This window comes from Peromyscus maniculatus, chromosome 14, assembly GCF_049852395.1.
Source record: "Peromyscus maniculatus bairdii isolate BWxNUB_F1_BW_parent chromosome 14, HU_Pman_BW_mat_3.1, whole genome shotgun sequence".
Lineage (NCBI taxonomy): Eukaryota > Metazoa > Chordata > Mammalia > Rodentia > Cricetidae > Peromyscus > Peromyscus maniculatus.
In genome coordinates this window covers 43,126,285-43,145,337 of record NC_134865.1, presented here as the reverse complement: position 1 = coordinate 43,145,337, position 19,053 = coordinate 43,126,285, and the positions used below count along the sequence as shown (strand labels likewise).

At 45.2% G+C, this 19,053-nt stretch overlaps 1 protein-coding gene and 1 long non-coding RNA gene across 3 annotated transcripts; one reads left to right on the top strand and one right to left on the bottom strand.

Moving 5' to 3' along the window:
- Positions 1-27: 27 nt before the first annotated feature.
- On the bottom strand, positions 28-12,187 carry Tomm20l (translocase of outer mitochondrial membrane 20 like). 2 transcript variants are annotated; one of them, XM_006990714.3, is made up of 5 exons: positions 11,959-12,131; positions 11,785-11,828; positions 5,618-5,699; positions 1,119-1,261; positions 28-194 (listed from the first exon to the last, which is right to left on the bottom strand). In XM_006990714.3, the coding sequence occupies exons 1-5, from the start codon at positions 12,092-12,094 to the stop codon at positions 141-143; spliced, it is 459 nt and encodes a 152-aa protein (XP_006990776.1). In that variant the 5' UTR covers positions 12,095-12,131; the 3' UTR covers positions 28-140. The 2 variants fall into 2 exon arrangements, with proteins under 2 accessions (XP_006990776.1, XP_015864470.1); XM_016008984.3 differs by having other exon boundaries at positions 28-1,261; positions 11,959-12,187.
- Positions 12,188-12,277: 90 nt separating this feature from the next.
- Positions 12,278-15,851, top strand: LOC143268444 (uncharacterized). Its single transcript, XR_013044364.1, has 2 exons — positions 12,278-14,311; positions 15,538-15,851. It is a non-coding gene; the product is annotated as an uncharacterized LOC143268444 (long non-coding RNA).
- The last annotated feature ends 3,202 nt before the right edge of the window (positions 15,852-19,053 follow it).

Sequence of the window (19,053 nt, the reverse complement as noted above, 5' to 3'; positions counted from 1 at the left end):
TAAAAGCAAAATATGTGTCCAATCATGTACGAGATAGAAAAAATTTATTACTAAAAGTAAAATAAATGGAAGTATCACTGAGCGTTGTTTTTACTGCACAGAACACAGTATTCTGTCTGAGCTGTGATGCGCTGAGGTGTTCAGTCAGGACCATCCTTTAAGTACTTCTGTTCATACATGTCTGCCTCAAGTTGCTGGCAAATACACAAAACAGTTACTTGCTAATCATTTCAGGGCACTTTTTCCTTGCTTCTCCTGTCACATTAGATACTACACATTCTTCTCCTAGCTGCATTTTAATAAATCTTTAGGGAACATCCCTTTTGAGGCTAGCTTGGAAATGTTCATGACTGTCACGCTCTATTACAGTCTTACAGTTTGTTTAAAAACTGGAGGTCCAGGCTAGTGAGGGCTCCGCAGCTAAAGGCACTCAGTTCCAAGCCTGGCAACCTGAGTTCCATCAGTACAATTGACTTACCCAGTTGTCTCCTGCCCTCCACTTAGGCTGTGGTGCCTTTGTGAATGCATTTACATACACACACACACACACACACACACACACACACACACACACACACACACACACACCAACATGCATGGTTTGAGTGTAAATAATAACATACAACTAATGTGACCAATTGAGTAAAATGAACCAGTTAAATTTCCATCTTATGGCTAATAAATTCTGAAGCAAATTCATGCATTCACAGAAAATTCTAGCTGATAAGTTTAAGTACTTTGTTTTTGTTTTGTTTTTTTAATGGAACTGGCAAAAGGAAGAGCTTCGAAGTGGCCTTTATTAGTTACCATCTAAAGTCATATTACAGAGCACTGTTAGCCTGTGTTTACATTCACAAAGCTGTTTCTGTGTTTTGTCAAGTTGGTGAGAAGTACCATTCTGCTTTAACATTGAAATGTGAAAACATACAATAACAAAGTACACAGTTCACTATAGTAGAACACAGAAAATAAGCTAGTCTTACCTTAATGAAAGAATAGAACCAGAAATAGATACTACTTGAGGACCTTGAGGAGTCCACATCCAGTCATTGTTTCTGTGTAATCAAGTCCCCCACGGTTAGATAATTTTTCACAAGGATAATTAAATACGTGCTCACCTGGCAAATAAGGGGAATTTTGTACAATAGCATCTGAAATACCTCAGGAGGGAGGGTTTGTTTGAAAAACATCAGAAGCTCCTTCGGCTGCCCACACACTAAAAGGGCATTGGTGAGATGTTCAATCCCTATTCCAGGCTCTCCTGAAACAGATTGGTACATGTTAAGCAAGAAAAAAAAAAAAAATGGAAAGGGTTGTTTTTAATAATTATGTGTATGTGTGGGGGTCTATGAGTGTGTGTGTACACATGAGTGCAATGCCTGGAACTGGAGTTTGGGAGTCCTGTTTGTTTTGAGGTAGGGTCTCTATGTAGTCCTGGCTTGCTATGTAGACCAGGATAACCTCAGACTCACAGAGATCCTCCTGCCTCTGCCTCCTGAGTACTGGTATTAAAGGTATGTGCCACCACACCTGACCTTCTAGAACTGGAGTTACAGATAGTTATGATGTACCTGATGTGAATGTTGGGAATAGAACCAGAGCCTCTTATGAACTAACTAGTACTCTGTAAGGGAAGAACAGTAGGAGCTCTAACTGCTGAGCCATCTCTCCAGAGCTCAGGCCAAGATTTTAATACTCTTTAAAATGGATATTCTACAAATTATCAAGAAGGCAGCAAACATTAAAAGGTAAATGCATATCAACCGGGTGGTGACACGCTGCTTTAGTCCCAGCACTTGGGAGGCAGAGGCAGGTGGATCTTTTGAGTTCCAAGCCAGCCTGGGCTACGGAGCAAGTTCTAGTACAGCCTGGGCTACACGGAGAAACCCTGTCTCGAAAATCCTAAAAATAGCCGGGCAGTGGTGGCGCACACCTTTAATGCTAGCACTCGGGAGGCAGAGGCGGGTGGATCTCTGTGAGTGTTTGAGAACAGCCTGGTCTACGAAGCAAGTTCCCAGACAGCCAGGACTGTTATACAGACAAACCCTGTCTCAAAAAATCAAAAGGAAAAAAAAATCCTAAAAGAACGTGATGACTGATGAGTCCAGAGCACGAGTGTGAGGGGGAATACTGGGCTTTATGTGGGGCTGCCGCAGGGTGAGTAATTCTGTGAGGTTACATAGCTTACTCGTCTTTAGGCATGCACACTCGCATGGCAATGTTCTGTACTGACGCGTGGAGGGTGGCCATGCAAGGTTTTTCAGTCTTGTAATACGGGGTAGATCATCCACGTTTGGTAAAGTGTGAGAGCTGAACCATCTGGCGTGGTATTAGTGTTTTGTCTGCGTGTGTGTCTGTGCACTGTGTGCATGCAGGGTGTCAACAGAAGCCAAAAGAGGACATGCGTTCCCCTGGGACTGGATGGAGTTAGACAATTGGGAGCCACCATGTGGATGCTGGGGATGGGACCTGGGTTCTCTGGAGGAGCAGCTGGTGCTCCTAACCACTGAGCCACCTCTCCAGCCCCATTTTGGTTGTTTTGAGACAAGGTCTCACCATGTAGCCTTGGCTGGCCTAGAACTATGTCATTCTGGCATCAAGCTACTGCCTCTGTGGTTAAAGCTTTAAAAAATAAACTGCATTATCAAAGCACCAAACAAGACTTAATATAACACGAATTACACATTCTGATGAAAAAAGATCACCACTTTTTAGAAGGAAAAAACCCCAAGTTTGCATTTTTGTTCCAATCATTCCCAAATTTGTACCTTACTCACCTGTAAGTTTAAACTATTATGTGATAGCTCTTTGGGAATAAAATGTGATATAATATGTATGTAGTTTTGTGTTAGCATCAGAGATGTTCATTAGTTCTCAGACATCATTGGATGGTTTAATTGAAGAGTGTACTTAGAATAGCCTACTGCATGCCTAGGCCATATAGTGTACACTCATACGTGCAGTTCATTATTAACAGAAACAGCCTGACATTTTCCCCTGTTGACTTAGAATTCAAATTTTAATTCCTCACATTTTCAATAGAAATTAAAGCTGAAAAGTTTTGTCCATTTCAGTTTCTCCGTGTCCAGGAAGCATCCAGGTGGTTCTTTGTGAATGTCTGAATCCCATGCAGTATCAGGATTTGAACTCAAGTTCTACCACTGAGGTACATTGCAAACACATCCACAGCTAGCAATTACTCCATATTTTATGAGCCCCCTTGGTATGGGATATTAGTTGAAGATGTTGTGCACTCATTATGCTGTGGAATATTTAATGATGTAAAGATGTTTTGCATTTGTTCAACTGTGAAGCTGTGTTACTTTGTCTGCCTAAAACACCTGATTTGTCTAATAAAGAGCTGACCAGCCAAATAGCAAGGCAGGAGAGAGAACTAGATGGGGCTGATGGGCAGAAAGAATAAATAGGAGGAGAAATCCAGGGGAAAGAGGAGTGAGAAGAGAGGAGAATGCCAGGGGCCAGACACACAGCCAGCCATGGAGTAAGAAGGAAAGGAAGTAATAGAGAATAAAAAAAGGTAAAAAGCCCAGAGACAAAATGTAGTTAAAAAGAACAGGATCATTTAAGTTAGAAAAACTGGCTAGAAACAAGCTAAGCTAAGGCTGGGCATTCATAAGTAAGAATAAGTCTCTGTGTATTTATTTGGGAGCTGAGTGGTGAGCCCCCAGAGTAAAAGAGCCAGCTACACCCCCTGGTTTATTCAATTTGAGGAATCCTGTTTAGGAAAAGTACATAAAATTATGAATAAGAAAATTGAACTGGGACTTAAAAATTGAGATATCTAGCATAACTTCTACTAGCATGTGTAGAGTTACTCTTATATCACCATGTCAGTTCTAATTTGAAGTTGAATTTTAGTTCATTTAAAAAATGACTATCTGGGGGCTGGAAAGATGGTTCACTAACTGCTCTTCCAGAGGATTCAGGTTCAGTTGCCAGCAACCACATGGCAGCTTACAACCGTCTGTAACTCCAGTTCCAGGGGATCTGACATCCTCACACAGGTACACATGCAGGCAAAACATCAAGGCACATAAAGTTTTAAAAAATTAAAAATGACTACCTGAAAGCTGTTGAATAAAATATTAATTTTAAAATTGTGATTAATGTACAATAGTTTTAAGAGCTTTACCCCTTCCCAAAAAATTATTTATCATGTTTTCAAGCTGAGTAACAATCATGGGCACTGTTACAAGCTGTGCAGGATCTTGATTCCTTTTTTTGTTTAGAAAGATTTTTTTTTGTTGTTTCTTTTTAAAGAATTTATTTCATAGATATGAGTGTTTTGCCTGCATGTATGTATGTGTATCACATGCATGCAGGGCCCACAAAGGTCAGAAGAGAATAGTTCCCCTGTTCTGAAGTTGTGGATTGCTAGCCACTGTGTGGGTCCTGGGAACTAAACCCGGGTCCTCTACAAGAGCAGCAAGTGCTCTTGACCACTGAGCCACCTCTCCGGCCCCTTCCTCCTTGTTTTTATAAGTCCTGGATAATGCTACCCACTTACATACAGTCTAATACATAAGATCTTTTGAAGAAAAAAAGAAGAAAGAGGGCCCAGCAGCACATGCCTCTAATCCCAGCAGTAGGGAGGCAGAAGCAGATGGATCTCTGAGTTCCAGGACAGCCTGGCATACAAAGAAACCTTGGGGCAGGGGTTGGACAGAGAGAGAAAGAGAATGCATAGTTTGTCCTACTGTTCACACATACATTAAATTACATGTAATCAAAGGTATTTCTTGAAGTGAAAAGCAGGAACTGTGGGGCTTAAGAGCACTGGCTACTCTTCCAGAGGACCTCAGGTCAATTCCCAGCACTCACTGAGTGGCTCACAACCTTCTTACAGAAGTTACACTACAGTTCCAGGAGATCTGGCTCCCCCTTCTGGCCTTGGAGGACACTTCATGCACGTGGTGCACAGACACACTCCTAAGTAAATTAAAAAGAAAGAAAACAGGTGATGTGATATGCAGGGAGCTTGTAACGCTTGAGGACAATACTTAATAAGATGTCGCTGACCCTCCATCACTATCAGCTACCCCTTCTCTTTTCCCTAGCTGTACTCAGCACCAGAATCAAGACCCCATTACTGCATTACTACAGAGTGGATATCACCTACTAACATTGTAACAATGTTGCGAGGTCTTCACAGGTGCTTCTAGAATTGGGTACAAGTTAAATCACATGTGGTCATGAAGTATAGGTCCTTATTGGCCCCAACTGAAGTGAGTTGGTTACCACATAGCTAATTTGCCTGATATTAAATATTAACCAGTGTTTCCTTTCTATTTCCCCTCTCTATGTCATAGTCCAGGCTAGCCTCAATCTTCCTGCCTCTCATACGAATATGCCACCATGCCTGGCGAATCAAATAGTTTTTGAAGAAAAATGATTTAAAATTTACAAAATCCCTGGGTACATGCCCTTAATCCCAGCACTTGGAAGGCAGAGGCAGGCGTTTCTCTGTGAGTTTGAGGCCAGCCTGGTCTACAAATTGAGTTCCAGGACAGCCAGGGTTATACACAGAAACCCTGTCTTAGAAAAAACAAACAAAGAAAGAAAGAAAAAACTTACAAAAGAATGTTTTTATTCTTACCTCTAACTAAACAAAGTTGTCCCATCTGCACCTCTTGCAAAAAAAATTCTTGGAGTTTTTCCTTCCTTGCTGGATCCCATAACTAAAGGATTTATAAAATATGTAACAATGAGTAATGAATGTAAGGTATACAGATGCTCTCAAAATGTATTACTATTTTTAAAGTACCTCTTAACAAATAAATACACATATTTAAAAAAGAAGCGACTCTTAGGCCAGGCTAGTGGACACATCTGTGTTCTCAGCACTTGGGAGGCAAAGGCAGGTGGACAGAGAGCCTTGTGTTCAGAATGTTCCAGACCAGCCAAGACTACAAAATGAAGTTCTGTCTCAAAGATAAACAGCATGAAAGACACCTCTTAACTCTCATCTCTAAATCCAATGGATGACAAGTGTTTCTCTGATCAATTTCTAACGTGGAGTTATAGTTTCAGAGGACAAGAGAAAAGCATGGCATCGGTTAGTTGAGATGCTCACAGTAACCCTCGTCCCTGTTTTCGTAGCCGCGCCTTGAATAGCAGACCTAGGTATGGACACAGTGATGGTAGCTTTGTCTGCGGATCGATTCCCTGCCTGGGTTAGTGGCGGTGCCTGGTAATGCAGCAGTGTGATTTTCTCGACTAGGGGCCGTTTTTGTCATTTACTTGTGATTCCCAGTCAGTGAGCTAACAAAGCTTCCGTACTCACACACTTTCTCAGGGAGGGTCAAAGTGCATGGTTAGGGTGGGGTGGCATGGTGGTTGGTGACTGGCTAGAACACTTTGGTTTGCTGCAGCCAAGGCCACAGATGGCGTCATCAAGGCTACCGTGCCTAGGGCCGGGCTTTCAGGCAGCTCTGAAAAGGGATCACCTTAGGTCAGTTAAAACGGGAATCATTAGTGATGATAGGTTTTACTGGGTACATGTTTAGTGAGCACTAGCAAGAGCCGAGGTCTAGAAACCACTAGAATGAAGGCCCCTGAGCCCAGCCCCTCCCCACAGTCTATAAAAGGATTGGTAGCACAACCTACGCCCAATCTAATGGCCTTTGGGGCTCAGGGTGGAGAATCGGATGGCTCCTTAGAAAAGAGTACTTGAGATAGGAAGGTTAGTAACCTTTGATGAACACATGAACAACACAAAATTCCAGGGAATCTTTAGATTATACCAGAATGAATATAACCGAAATAATAACGACCAGTTACTGAAGGCCAGCTATGGAATAGGACTTAACCATAAATTAGTAGTCACACTTAGGAAGACAGACAGAAGGCGGTGTGCCAAGATACAGCGGGCCTTTAATTTGCAAGGGAAGTTACTCTGAGAAAATCCAAAGTCAACGTGGAAGAAATGGAAATGAGAATGGGGTATGAGATAAAACAGAAAAATAAGAATTGAATATTGAGTATGGAAGATGAGGTGGTTGTTTATGCAAAATGAATTAAGGGCAGCAGAGATGCCATCGACACCACAAATGGGAGAGGCCGAAACAGACAGAAGGAGTAATTTACCTGTGAATACACAGGCCCAAATGCCAACAGGAACATGCAGGTAAATACTGACGGGGCTGAAGCGCGACACATCTCAGGACAGCTAAGATCACTTTGGGAGGGGAGCAAGCTTTTCCAAGGAGAAAGGGGTGGAGGTCTAGAGCCTGAGGGCATTCTGATTTTCCCCAGAAAGAATCAACTGAGTGTGCTGGTGAAACTAGTGTTTCGGCTCCACCCAGACCTGCAAAGGAAATCCCGGACCAGGGCTCAGAGGTCAGCATCTCCTACAAGCTCTCAGGTGCTGTTAGGCACTCTTCATTCTTAGACTCGCTGGTGCAGTTAGGGTTTCCTTGGCCATGTCTGACTGTGTGAACCATCAAAGGTGCTTCTGGTTTGGTCTGCTGCTATTTGTTCTGCATGTTTTGTTTGTGTTTGTGCATGTGAGTGCAAGTGTGCATGTGTGTACGTGCACATAGAAACCAGAGGATCCACCCAAGCACTGGGATTTCAGGCACCCTCCACCAGATCCAGTTCTATTGTTCTCGGCTTTTGATTGCCAGTGTGGGTGCTGGGGATCAAACACTGTACTGAATGAGCTTTCTCCCAGCCCTATTAAGGCGGAGTTCTGCTATGCAACCCAGGCTGGCCTTGAACTGACAGTCCTCCTGCCTAAGATTCCTAAATGCAATAGGATTACAGATATGTCCCATCACATAATGGCTGGCTTCTGTCTGCACTTTCTCCTTTCTCAAGATAGATCTAATGAGGTGGACCTGTGGAGTATAGGTGGGAAAGGAAGGTCCTGGTGTGAGGAGGAAGGAAACACCATCAGAGGTATGAAGAGAGAATATTTGTTTTGGTTTATTCATCTACACAATGAAAAAGTTAGTTTAAGAATTATGTGAAAAAAAATCTGAAAAGACCTGCTTCTTCATCAACCATACTTGAAGTCCTTTGGGTTTTCATGATTTCAAATGCAGACTTGTCTGTCTTTAGCCCTCCACCTACCCAAACAATGTTCAACAGATATTTGATGGACAAATACAATGTGCCAGACGCTAGTCTAGATACAGTCAGTGGAGAGTAAAACCCAGACAAGGTTGTGAGAAGCCTAGTCTAATAAATAAGAAACAATCTAATACACACACACACACACACACAAAGTGTAAAGGCAACCATCATGGAGACAGAGGAGGGCCCGAGCTGTATCAGCCCCTGCCCAAGTGAAAGTGCTCAGGGAAAGGCATCTCTCTCTCTATACATGTGCCCTGCTCCTTGGACACTCCCTGTGTGCTTCCTTAAAAGTCAACATATTGACTTCTTCCTTTTCTGTTCTTTCTTTCCTTGTCTCAATCCTCTAACTAGTGAGCACGACCTGCCTATTCTCCCCAGGTAAGTCGCCTCTGCTCTAGCCAGCTCAGTCACCCCTGACATCACCAGAGACTGTGATTTTTATTGCTGCTCCCCAATGTGGCTGCAATAACTTTTTTTCTTTTCTAATCCTTCTAGCACACCCATTCCTGATCAATCTGAGAGTTTTTGTTTCTTTTTTTTCCCCTTTTATTCTTTAAAAATGTTCCTGCTCCAAAATCATCAGTGGTTTCCCACTAAATCTGCATCCCTTAACCTGGGCTCACACCAAACCCTCTCAGATTCTGTCCCTACGCAGCTCAACTTTCCCAGACACAGTTCTCGCCAGTGATCCCTTTGCCAAGCTGACTTACTGATCAGGCCCTGGCATAGTCCCTGCATCCCTGTGCCTGTGCAGCACCTTCAACCCTGAAGACTTCCCTGATTCCATACCCCAAGTTCACTGTCATTCTTGACCCAGATCAGTGACAGCCCCAAAGCCTTATGTAGAAAAAAATTTATCTCCCCACCCCCCCCCCAAAAAAAACAGTCACAACAAATATTCCCTATTTTAGCATCTCTTTTCAGAACCTTGTCTCTCTATCATGAGCTGGAGTCTATTTCCTCTCAGCTTGAAGGAGCAGTCCTTGGGCGGGGCCATGAGGAGAAGCATTGCCTAGCATGCTCTCCTATCTGCATGTACTCCAATGCGCTGCGTTCTCCTCTGTGTTCAGTGCATATACAGGATCTATACCTGCCTGCTTACCCCTGGGAACCCAAACCAGTTCCAGCAAAGTCAACACCCAGCATTGTTGGGGAATATTATTTTGAGGTGTGTTACTTTTGATGATGTTGCATTGTTTAACTCTGTGAAGCTGTGTTACTTTGCCTAAAATACCTGATGATCTAATAAAGAGCTGAATGGCCAATAGTGAGGTAGGAGAAAGGATAGGCAGGGCTGGCAGGCAGAGAGAATATACAGAAGGAGAAATCTGGGAGGGGAAAAAAGAAGTAGCCAGAGAAGGAGGAGGATGCAAGGGGCCAGCCACCCAGCCACACAGCCAACAATGGAGTAAGAAAGAAAGCTGTACAGGAATAGAGAAAAGTAAAAGCCCAGAGGCAAAAGACAGATGGCTTAATTTAAGTTAAGGAAAACTGGCAAGAAATAAGCCAAACTAAGGCCAAGCATTTGTAATTAAGAATAAGCCTCTGTGTGTGATTTATTGGGGAACTGGGTGGCAGGCCCACAAAAAGAGACAGAAGATCCCAGAGAGTAAAACATAAGCAACCAAACAGCATCAACTGGGAAACGTGAGGATGTGCTCTCGGATGACTGACTCAACAAATTGCCCTGGAGCCTGCCTTGCGGAAGCCGAGTAGAACAAAGGTGTCATTCCCCCCCCAAACCGGCTCAAACTGCGGACTCAGAAGCCAAGGACTATTTTAGAGACACTAAGCTCAACCAAGCTGAATAGCCGCTCTACTAATCCCACACTGAAAATGTTTTTTCTAGGATCTTGTTACATGGGTTGGCTTTGTCCACTGCCTTGCTTTGGGGTGATTCTTACACCCCTGTTACTGTTATCTCTGCCAGGCCTACCTGCTGGGGATGTCTTTCTGTATGCTGTGAATGTGTTGCTCTGATTGATTGATAAATAAAATGCTGATTGGCCAGTAGCCAGGCAGGAAGTATAGTATAGGCGGGACAAAGAGAGAGGAAAATTCTGGAAAGTAAAAGGCTGAGTCAGGAGACGCTGCCAGCTGCCACCGACCGCCATGAAAAGCAAAATGTAAAGTACCGGTAGTCACAAGCCACATGGCAACTTATAGATTAATAGAAATGGGTTGATTTAAGATATAAGAACTAGATAGCAAGAAGCCTGCCATGGCCATCCAGTTTATAAGTAATATAAGTCTCTGTGTGTTTGCTTGGGTCAGTAGGAGCCAGGTGGACACAGGAAAACTTCAGCCTTAGTGTCTCACACATAACTGGACCTTAAGTAGGCACAGGTGACCACCTGAAAGATGGAGTGAGACTCTTGCACTTTTGAGCTCATGGGAGTTAACTAAAGCTGAGCCAATAACCAAGATGACCGGCTTCTCTTTAAAAATTGTTAATTGGGGGCTGGGGAGATGGCTCAGTGGTTATGAGCACTCTCTGCTGTTCCAAAGGTCCTGAGTTCAATTCCGAGCACCCAGACGGCAACTCACAACTGCCTGATGCCCTCTTCTGGTGTGCAGATGTATATGCTGACAAAGTACCCATATGAGTGAATGAATGAATCAATGAATGAATGAATGAATGAATGAATAAAAAAACTGTTAATGGGGGGGGTGCGGCTGAAGAGATAGCTCCATGGTTAAGAGCACTGGCTGCTCTTCTGTAGGACCAAGGTTCAATCCCTGGTATCGACATGACAGCTGACATCCTTGTGTAACTCCAGTCCCAGGGAGTCAGATGCTCTCTTCTGACCCCCACAGGCAGCAGGTGTGCAGCTGTGACCAAAACAGGACAGTGAAATGGCTCGGCAGTAAAAGTGCTTTCCGGGTGGTGGCGCACGCTTTAATCCCAGCACTTGGAGGCAGAGGCAGGCGGATCTCTGTGAGTTCAAGGCCAGCCTGGTCTCCAAAGCAAGTTCCAAGAAAGGTTCCAAAACTACACAGAGAAACCCTGTCTCCAAAGAACAAAAACAAAACAAAGAAACAAACAAAAACATAAAATCTCAACTAGTCAATCATATTTCTTGTTGGCTGGCTTGGGGACCTATGTACTCTGTGAGGTTATACGGGACGTGCAAGTTTCTCTTCTTTCTTCCAAGTAAAAAAGTGCCTGTTCCTACATTTGCTTTACAGACACCTTTCTTTTTTTGATAGTATCTTTTTTGGCCCAGACTAACCTCGAACTCCTTCTTCCTGTCTCAGCCTCCCAAGTACTGATCCTTCACACATGTGCATTGAGCCCTGTTCATACTAAAAAACAAAACAAAAACAAAACAAAAACCCCACATTATTTTCTATGTGTATGGGTGTTTAACCAGCGTGTATATCTGTGAGCACATGCCTGGTGCCTCTTATAGGCCAAAAGGGGGTGTTTGATCCCCTGGACTGGTTTACAGATGGTTTGTGAGCCATCGTGTAGGTGCTGGGTATCAAACCTAGGCCCTCTGGAAAGGCAGCCTGGACTCCCAACCACTGAGCCATCTTTCCACCGCTCCTACTGTGTCCTTATCAAACCGACTTTTCCCTTCTTCGCTTCCCCTTTGTAAAGAAGGTTGAAGCTTGGTGAAGCAGGTGTCCGGCACTGGCAGGACTCCCCTTGGGCTTCTAGAAGGCTCCTTGGCACTTCACCTGCCTGGCCCACGCCTGGGCCTTGGGATCTCCAGCTCTTCTCCCTGCAAACACAGGCACGGGCGGGTTGGGAGCGCCGGATGGCGTGGGCCCGGGTCCCCTCCCCGGGGCGCCACCCTGGGAACCGGCCCGGGCTCGGCCGCCCTCCCTCCCGCCGGCCGCGCTGGCACTCACGGTCCCGCAGGCAGCGCCGGAACTCGGGGTCTCTGCGCCGCCTCCGGTCCAGGTAGACGCAGTAGCCGAGCAGGGCGACAGCGCCACCCGCCGCCAGGGCCGCCAGGAGGCCGACGCCGATGCGGACGCTGCGCATCGGGCTGCCCGGCGAGCGTTGGGCGCGGGTCGGCCACGCGTGAGCAAACCCGGGGTCCCGAACCCAGACCCGCAGGACTCGGAATTCCGAGCCTTCTCCAGACAAGACCCATCCCCGCGGCCGGGGCCTGCCGGCCTTCTTAAGGCTGCTTGGATTTCCCTTGTGATCATTTGGTCCCAGATCAGCACGGGTTATCTCAGCCCATCCCTAGCCGGTGCTGGCCAGCCTGCTCTCCTGGGTGCCCGGAGCACCCGCCATCCAAGTTCTCCACCCACCGTAACTCAGGAGAACGGAAGGATTCTGAAGTAATTAGTCTAGGCGACAACACGCAACAAACAAAATTGTTATTTTGTTGGTGCTTTTCTTTTTATGTTTGCTTTATTCAGAAAACACAACAACAACAACAACAAAAAATTGCCAGATTTTGTCCCAAATACCATAACCCAGATAACGACAATAAAACTAAAATTTGGTTTTTTTTACTTATATGTGTGGGTGTTTTGCCTGAATGCATGTGTGTCACGCGCATGCCTAGTGCCTGCAGAGGTCAGAAGAGGGCGTCTGATCCCCTGGAATTGGAGTTACTGACGGTTGTGAGCTACCACGTGGGTGCTGGCAAACCTGGTCCTCTCCAAGAGCAACAAATGCTCTAACCACTGAGCCATCTCTTCCAGGCCCATTTTAATTTTTCAACAATGTTCCATGTAGCTCATGGTGGCCTGGTACTCTTCCTGCCTCAAGTTCCAAGAGTACTTAAATAATTTTTGTTGTGGGTTAGTCAACTGTTACCACTAATTTGCTACTTAACTGGCGTTATTATTGTCATAGCAAGGCAATCCCAACTGCTCTAATTCCAGTGAGGTTAAGAAATAGCCGTGGCCCTCAGTCTTAGCCTTAGTGGAAGTTACATACGGCTTTCATGAGCAGTGTATGTTATTCCTATGATAACTTGAAGCTTCTAGTTGGGAAGTTTATTATGAAAACCTGGCTGTAAACACAGGGCAATATTGTGATCTGGTGTAATCTGGGACTGTCGTGTCAGGAAAATTTCCAGAGACACGACACACACATACTCACTCCAGACAGGGATCCCACGCACGGCCAAAGTATGGATACCACCCAAGTCCAACTAAGCGACCAATGAGTTTGATTTATTTACAGGAATATGGGCCAAGGGGTTACTTAGCGGAGCAGAAATGACTGGAAGACAGATGAATTACCAAGGCGCACCCCCACACACACCCCACCCCCAGCGTGGGTCGCAGTTCACAGGAGCGGGGAACCTGGACCACACCGCCGCCTGCATCAGCTCACTAGGTTGGAGCATCCTTTCCAGGCGACATTTCTAAACCTCTTCCGGGCAGCTTGGTTGGTTTCTGTTTCTTTGGGAGAGCTGGTCCGGTCTCGAGTCCTCTTTGCGGCTTCCTTCCCTCTGAGGGGGTCTCAGCTTTTATTGCTTACCGTGGCAGGGAGAGGCCTAATGAACGTGGTCGCACATGCTGCGGGTTCCAAACTGAGGTTCTCAGGTTTGCACAGTAAAGCACTTTACCTACCGGACGGTCTCCCCGGCACCCTGGGACTGACTTTTGAGTGAGATCCCGAGTGCTGCAGTTAGCTCCCAAAGGTGCATGTGTTAGGCTGGCTGTAACTTCTACCGCCACAGCCTACCTGCAGTATATCGTGGTCTTTGACTTTCACTGACCTACAGGGTGAGTCTCTAGTCTAAGAGAGAGGGGTGGGGCAGACACGTGTTCCAGTGGAACGTGAACAGTGACGAAAGGAGGCGGCGGTGGTGGCGCACGCCTTTAATCCCAGCATTCGGGAGGCAGAGGCAGGCGCATCTCTGGGCGTTCAAAGCCAACGGAACAAGTTCCAGGACTGCCAGGGCTACACAGAAGAAACCCTGTCTTGTAAAATAAACAAACAAACAAGGAGCGACAACTCCCACAGAAATGAGAAATAAACAGCGTCATTTAAAATTACCAGAGCTCATGAAGAAAATGGCTGGGAAAAACTCAGGCAAGTCTCTACGGCAAACACAGATGTTCTCACCTTGGATACGGACACCAATCTGCTCCGATGTCTTCAAACTAAGACTGTATTCATAGCAGTTCCCAAAGCATGGCTCTACCCTGAGTAATAGCTGCCCTGTTAGAGAGCCCTGAAGACGTGGCCGAGAGACAGTAGATGACACACGTTTATAAAGCACACAACCAGGTCAGTTTTGGCATCCATATACAGCCTGAAGCCACCACTGAAACCAGGACATGGCCAGACCCAGGCCTTGCCGTGTGCCGCCCCCTTCAGTCCTGACATTGGTAATCTGTGTCTTCCTCTAGCAGTGCGTCACGACCCCTTGGGGAGCCGAATGACCCTTTCACAGGGGTCACCTAAGACCATCAGAAAACACAGATATTTACATTACGATTTATAACAGCAGCAGAGGTACAGCTATGAAGTAGCAACACAAATAATTTATGGTTGGGGGTCACCGCAGCATGAGGAGCTGTGTTAAAGGGTCGAAGCCTTAGGAAGGTTGAGAACTCTCTGCTCTAGTTCTCAAGCATCTAACAAGTGTATCCATTCCATCTACTTCCTCAGATATCCAGGGAACGCTCTGGAGTCCAGCACTGCCCCGTTCCACCCACTCGGTTGCACTACAACTCTGCTGTAGGACATGACATACAAAAAGCACTCTATTACTATGTTGGACCAGGTGCTTCCAGGGAACAAAAAGTGATTTCTGCAAATAAAAGTCCTTTTATTAGTACCAGTCTGTTGTAGACATCAGCAGTTTCCATGTCTTTCAAACCAATACTTCAGTAAGATTAGCTAGCTATCACCTAACCAAATAACAAATACCCCGCAGTGGTGGCCATCTTAATAAGCTAAAATGTTCATGACAAACAGTGCTACAACTTGTCCATGTCCCTTTTGATAGATAGTGATAATTACTACAGAATAAATTCCTACAAGTGGTCTATCTTGATAAAAGTATGTGTGTACTTTAAGTATCAGCAAGGTATTACCAAAATACCCTCCCCAAATACACTTCTATACTTATGCTCCCATCATCACTGAAAAGATTTCAGAAAATGTGAATTCTGCATACCCTTTGACCTACAAGTTCCAGTTTCTTAAATTTGTGCTACAAGATCTTCTGTAATTGGTGGTTAAGATGGCTAGAAGTTGGAAAAAAACGACTCAAAAATAGATTAAGAGATATGCAGTACAGTGGGGTAAACAATAATGTGGAGTAATTACTCATTAATACAAAACGGTGTTCACGGTAGACATTCCAGTGAAAACAGCTAGCTTTGGGACCAGCGACCAGAGGGATGAGGTGAAATCCTCCAGCAGGGTGACATTGTCCACACCGCTGAGTCCCTTCTGGTGGCTGCTGGCTCCTGAGCAGTCGGCAGGTGTCTCTCTTCATCCTTCAGCACCTTCGAAGTTCTACGAATACCAACCCAACTGGCTGGATGTTGGTCTAAGCGTGGGGACCACTGTCTCCATCTTACTGTGGTCCTATTCATCCAACAACAATGACACTGTACAGTATGATAGAAGAAATGAACTGGAATCAACTTTGGAAACAAGAATGCAGTATTGCTGTGTATAAAGACCAGAGCAGTTCCTCTGCATTCTGCATTCACTGACCTGTCAAACTGTGAATGTGAAAGTTGAATGTGAATATGTTCTATCAAGTCAGCACTTCTGTAATTTTCATTAATGAAATAAAAACGATGTAAAAATATCTATTGATGTTTAAGACAATTTTCATATTGACTTGTGTATGAATGTGTGCATGGGTGCACACGCATGTGCCAAGGTGTTTGTGTGACGGTCAGAGCTGTTGGGTCTCTCCTTCACCATGTGAATTCCAGGCATCCACCTCAAGTTGTCAGGCTTGGCAGCAAGCGTGTTTGCCTGCCGAGCCATTTCAATGGGCCTTACTGATGTTTCTCAAGTTAGTGTTTTTAATTTCAACTTTGGTATTCTTTTTTATTCACAGAGCAAAAGACATACAAGTAAATACACCAAAATGTGAAAAGTGGTTATTTCTGGGCCAGCGAGACAAACTAGCCCAGTGAGCCAAGGTACCCTTCAAAATGAAAACGTTAATAGATTGTCTAAACTTTACACTCCCTCCACCCCGTCAACCAAGTTTTGGTGTCATCATATTTTAGCATGTGACAGCTTAAAAGGAAAAATAAAGAATAGGAAGTAACAAGAGATTAAAAACTAAAAATTGGTTGTGCCTGGTGACTTGTGTTGGTAATCCCAGTACTTGGGAAGATGAGGCAGAAGGATTTTTTTTTTTTTTCTTTGAGACAGGGTTTCTCTGGGTAGCTTTGGAGCCTGTCTTGGAACTCGCTCTATAGAGCAGGCTGGCCTTGAACTCGCAGAGATCCGCCTGCCTCTGCCTCCCGAGTGCTGGGATTAAAGGCGTGCGCCGCCGCCGCCGCCGCCGCCGCCGCCGCCGCCGCCGCCGCCGCCGCCGCCGCCGCCGCCACTACCACCACCACCACCACCACCACCTGGTGGTCAAGGATTTTGAGTTTAAAACTCTCATACCTACATATTGAAGAACTGTCTCAAAAAAGAAAGATGGTTCAATGGTAAGAACCCTTGCTGTGGAAGTGTAAGGACCTGGGTTTGGATCCTAGCACCCACAAAAAACTGCACATGGTAGTGTGTCCATCTGTAGCACCATGTCGGGGCTGAAGACAGAAATGACTGCTGGGGCTGGTTGGCCTCCAGCTTCGATTCAGGCTCAGTGAGAGACCAGGTGTCAAAGGAACAAGGCAGAGAGAGCAGGACCCAGGATGATCTTCTCTGACCTGTGTACACATATGCACACACATACCTGCACATACATATGCATATACCACACACTCCTCTGGCCTCTGTACATATATGCACACACCCTCTGGCCTCTGTACACATATGCATGCACACACATACCTGCAAATACATATGCATGTACCACACATACACACAGAAGAAAACAAAGCCAACAAGCTCAAAACAACAAACCAAACTAGCACCTAAGGATAGCACAGGCAATTAAGTCTTCCTGCTTCTCAAGAACTGAGCCTGCTGATGTTCTGATGCCTAGCAAACCATGGTTTTTGCTAAGAACGCAAGCCATAGAGCAGGGGATAGTGGAACTTGCTTTTAATCCCAGTGCTCAGGAAACAGAGGCAGAGGCAGGAGCATCTCTGTCAGTTCAGGACCAGCCCTGGTCTCCACAATGAGTTCCAGGACAATAGGGCTATGTAGAGAGACCCTGCCTCAAAAAACTAAAAAAGAAGGCTAGCCATCCGGAAAGTCGGAAGAAATGGCTTCAAGCCTCAGTTCTGTTATTTATTACTATCTTGACAACTTGGAACCTGTTTTCTCGTATTTCAAAACCAAAGAGCAATGCTTTCATAGAACTGAGATTCTGTGGAGTGTCTTTCCACCAGGGAATTGTGCATTAGGCAAGCACTCTAGCCCTGAGCGCATAAATGTGGCCTTTGATTCACTGGCTGCATTCACTCCCACTGTTTATCTTACCGTCAACCACTTCATTAGGTTATAGTGATATTTTATTTGTGCTGAAATGTGATTTTATTTGTATGTTAATAAATAAAGTTGCCTGGGGGTCAGAGGAAATAGCAAGCCATTTAGCAGAAGTCTGGCAGTGGTAGCATATACCCTTAATCCTGATCACATGACAGGCAGATCTCTGTGTGTTCAAGGACAGAGCCAGCATGGAGACACATGCCTTTAATCTCGATACCAACCATAGAGACCTGGAGGTCTGTATAGACAGGCAGTGACGAGGAGGTCATATGGTTGAGTTTAGATCCAATGAGAAGGCAGAACAGAAAGTCTATAAGAAGACAGACACACAGGAAGTAGGTCTCTTTCTGAGGGGAAGGGTGACAGCGACAGCGAGGGGTAAGAAGGCGGTCTTGGTCTTAGCTCTTGGCTGCTGCTCGATCTCTGGGCTTTTAACTCTGCATTTGGCTCTGTGTTTCTTACTTAATAAGACCATTCAGAATTACATCTACATTGCGTAGTTAAATTGTTAAATATACGTGAACAGTTACCTTTCGTCCGTTCCCTGTTATAATTGAATGCGACTGGGTCATTTTAAAAGGTGTCTTCAGCAGAACTTCTGCAGCACAGCAGTCTCCATGGTTAAGGCCATTCACACCTTGTGTGAGAAGGGAACTGGTGCTGCCCAGGTCATACAAGGCACATACAAGAAGAAGCCAGGTCAGTGTAGCAATGGAGGTGTAGTAGAGAGGGATAGACAGGAACAGGGGAGTGGATGAGGGAGCAGGAGTGGGCGTGTGCACATACACGGATGCAGGCTTTAAACCAGCTTTTATAACTCACGTGAGGGATAACACCTTAACCCATGAATGGATGGGCTTGTCCATTACTCAGAGCCAGTCACCTGGCAAGACTCCATTGGGTCAACGTCCTGAGCCCTGGGATTACAGGCTTGGGCCAGCACAGGCAGCCTGGGTGCCACCTGTTGCTACCTCGTAGGAGAATTGACTTCAACATCAAATTTGGTTGTGGACATTCAAACTGTAGCAATAATGACAGAGAAGAACAGCATCAGCATTCAGCTTATCCACTTTTACTGCCATACTGCTTTAGTCTTTGGTGTGTGTGTGTGCGCGGAGGGGCAGAAGACCTGCTTCTCTGTGCCTTTCCTTCTGCTCCACGCCCTTGAATTTGGTATTTGTTTTTTCCTCATGTATGTATATACACACACATGTGAGTATATATATTTATGTATAATATATGCATACATGTTATAATGCACACACATAATATGTATTGTATATAATATATACATGTATATTATATACATATATATATTATATTTGGAGACGAGTTTCACGTAGACCAGGCTGGCCTCAAACTATGTAGCAAAGGATGTCCTCCTGTCT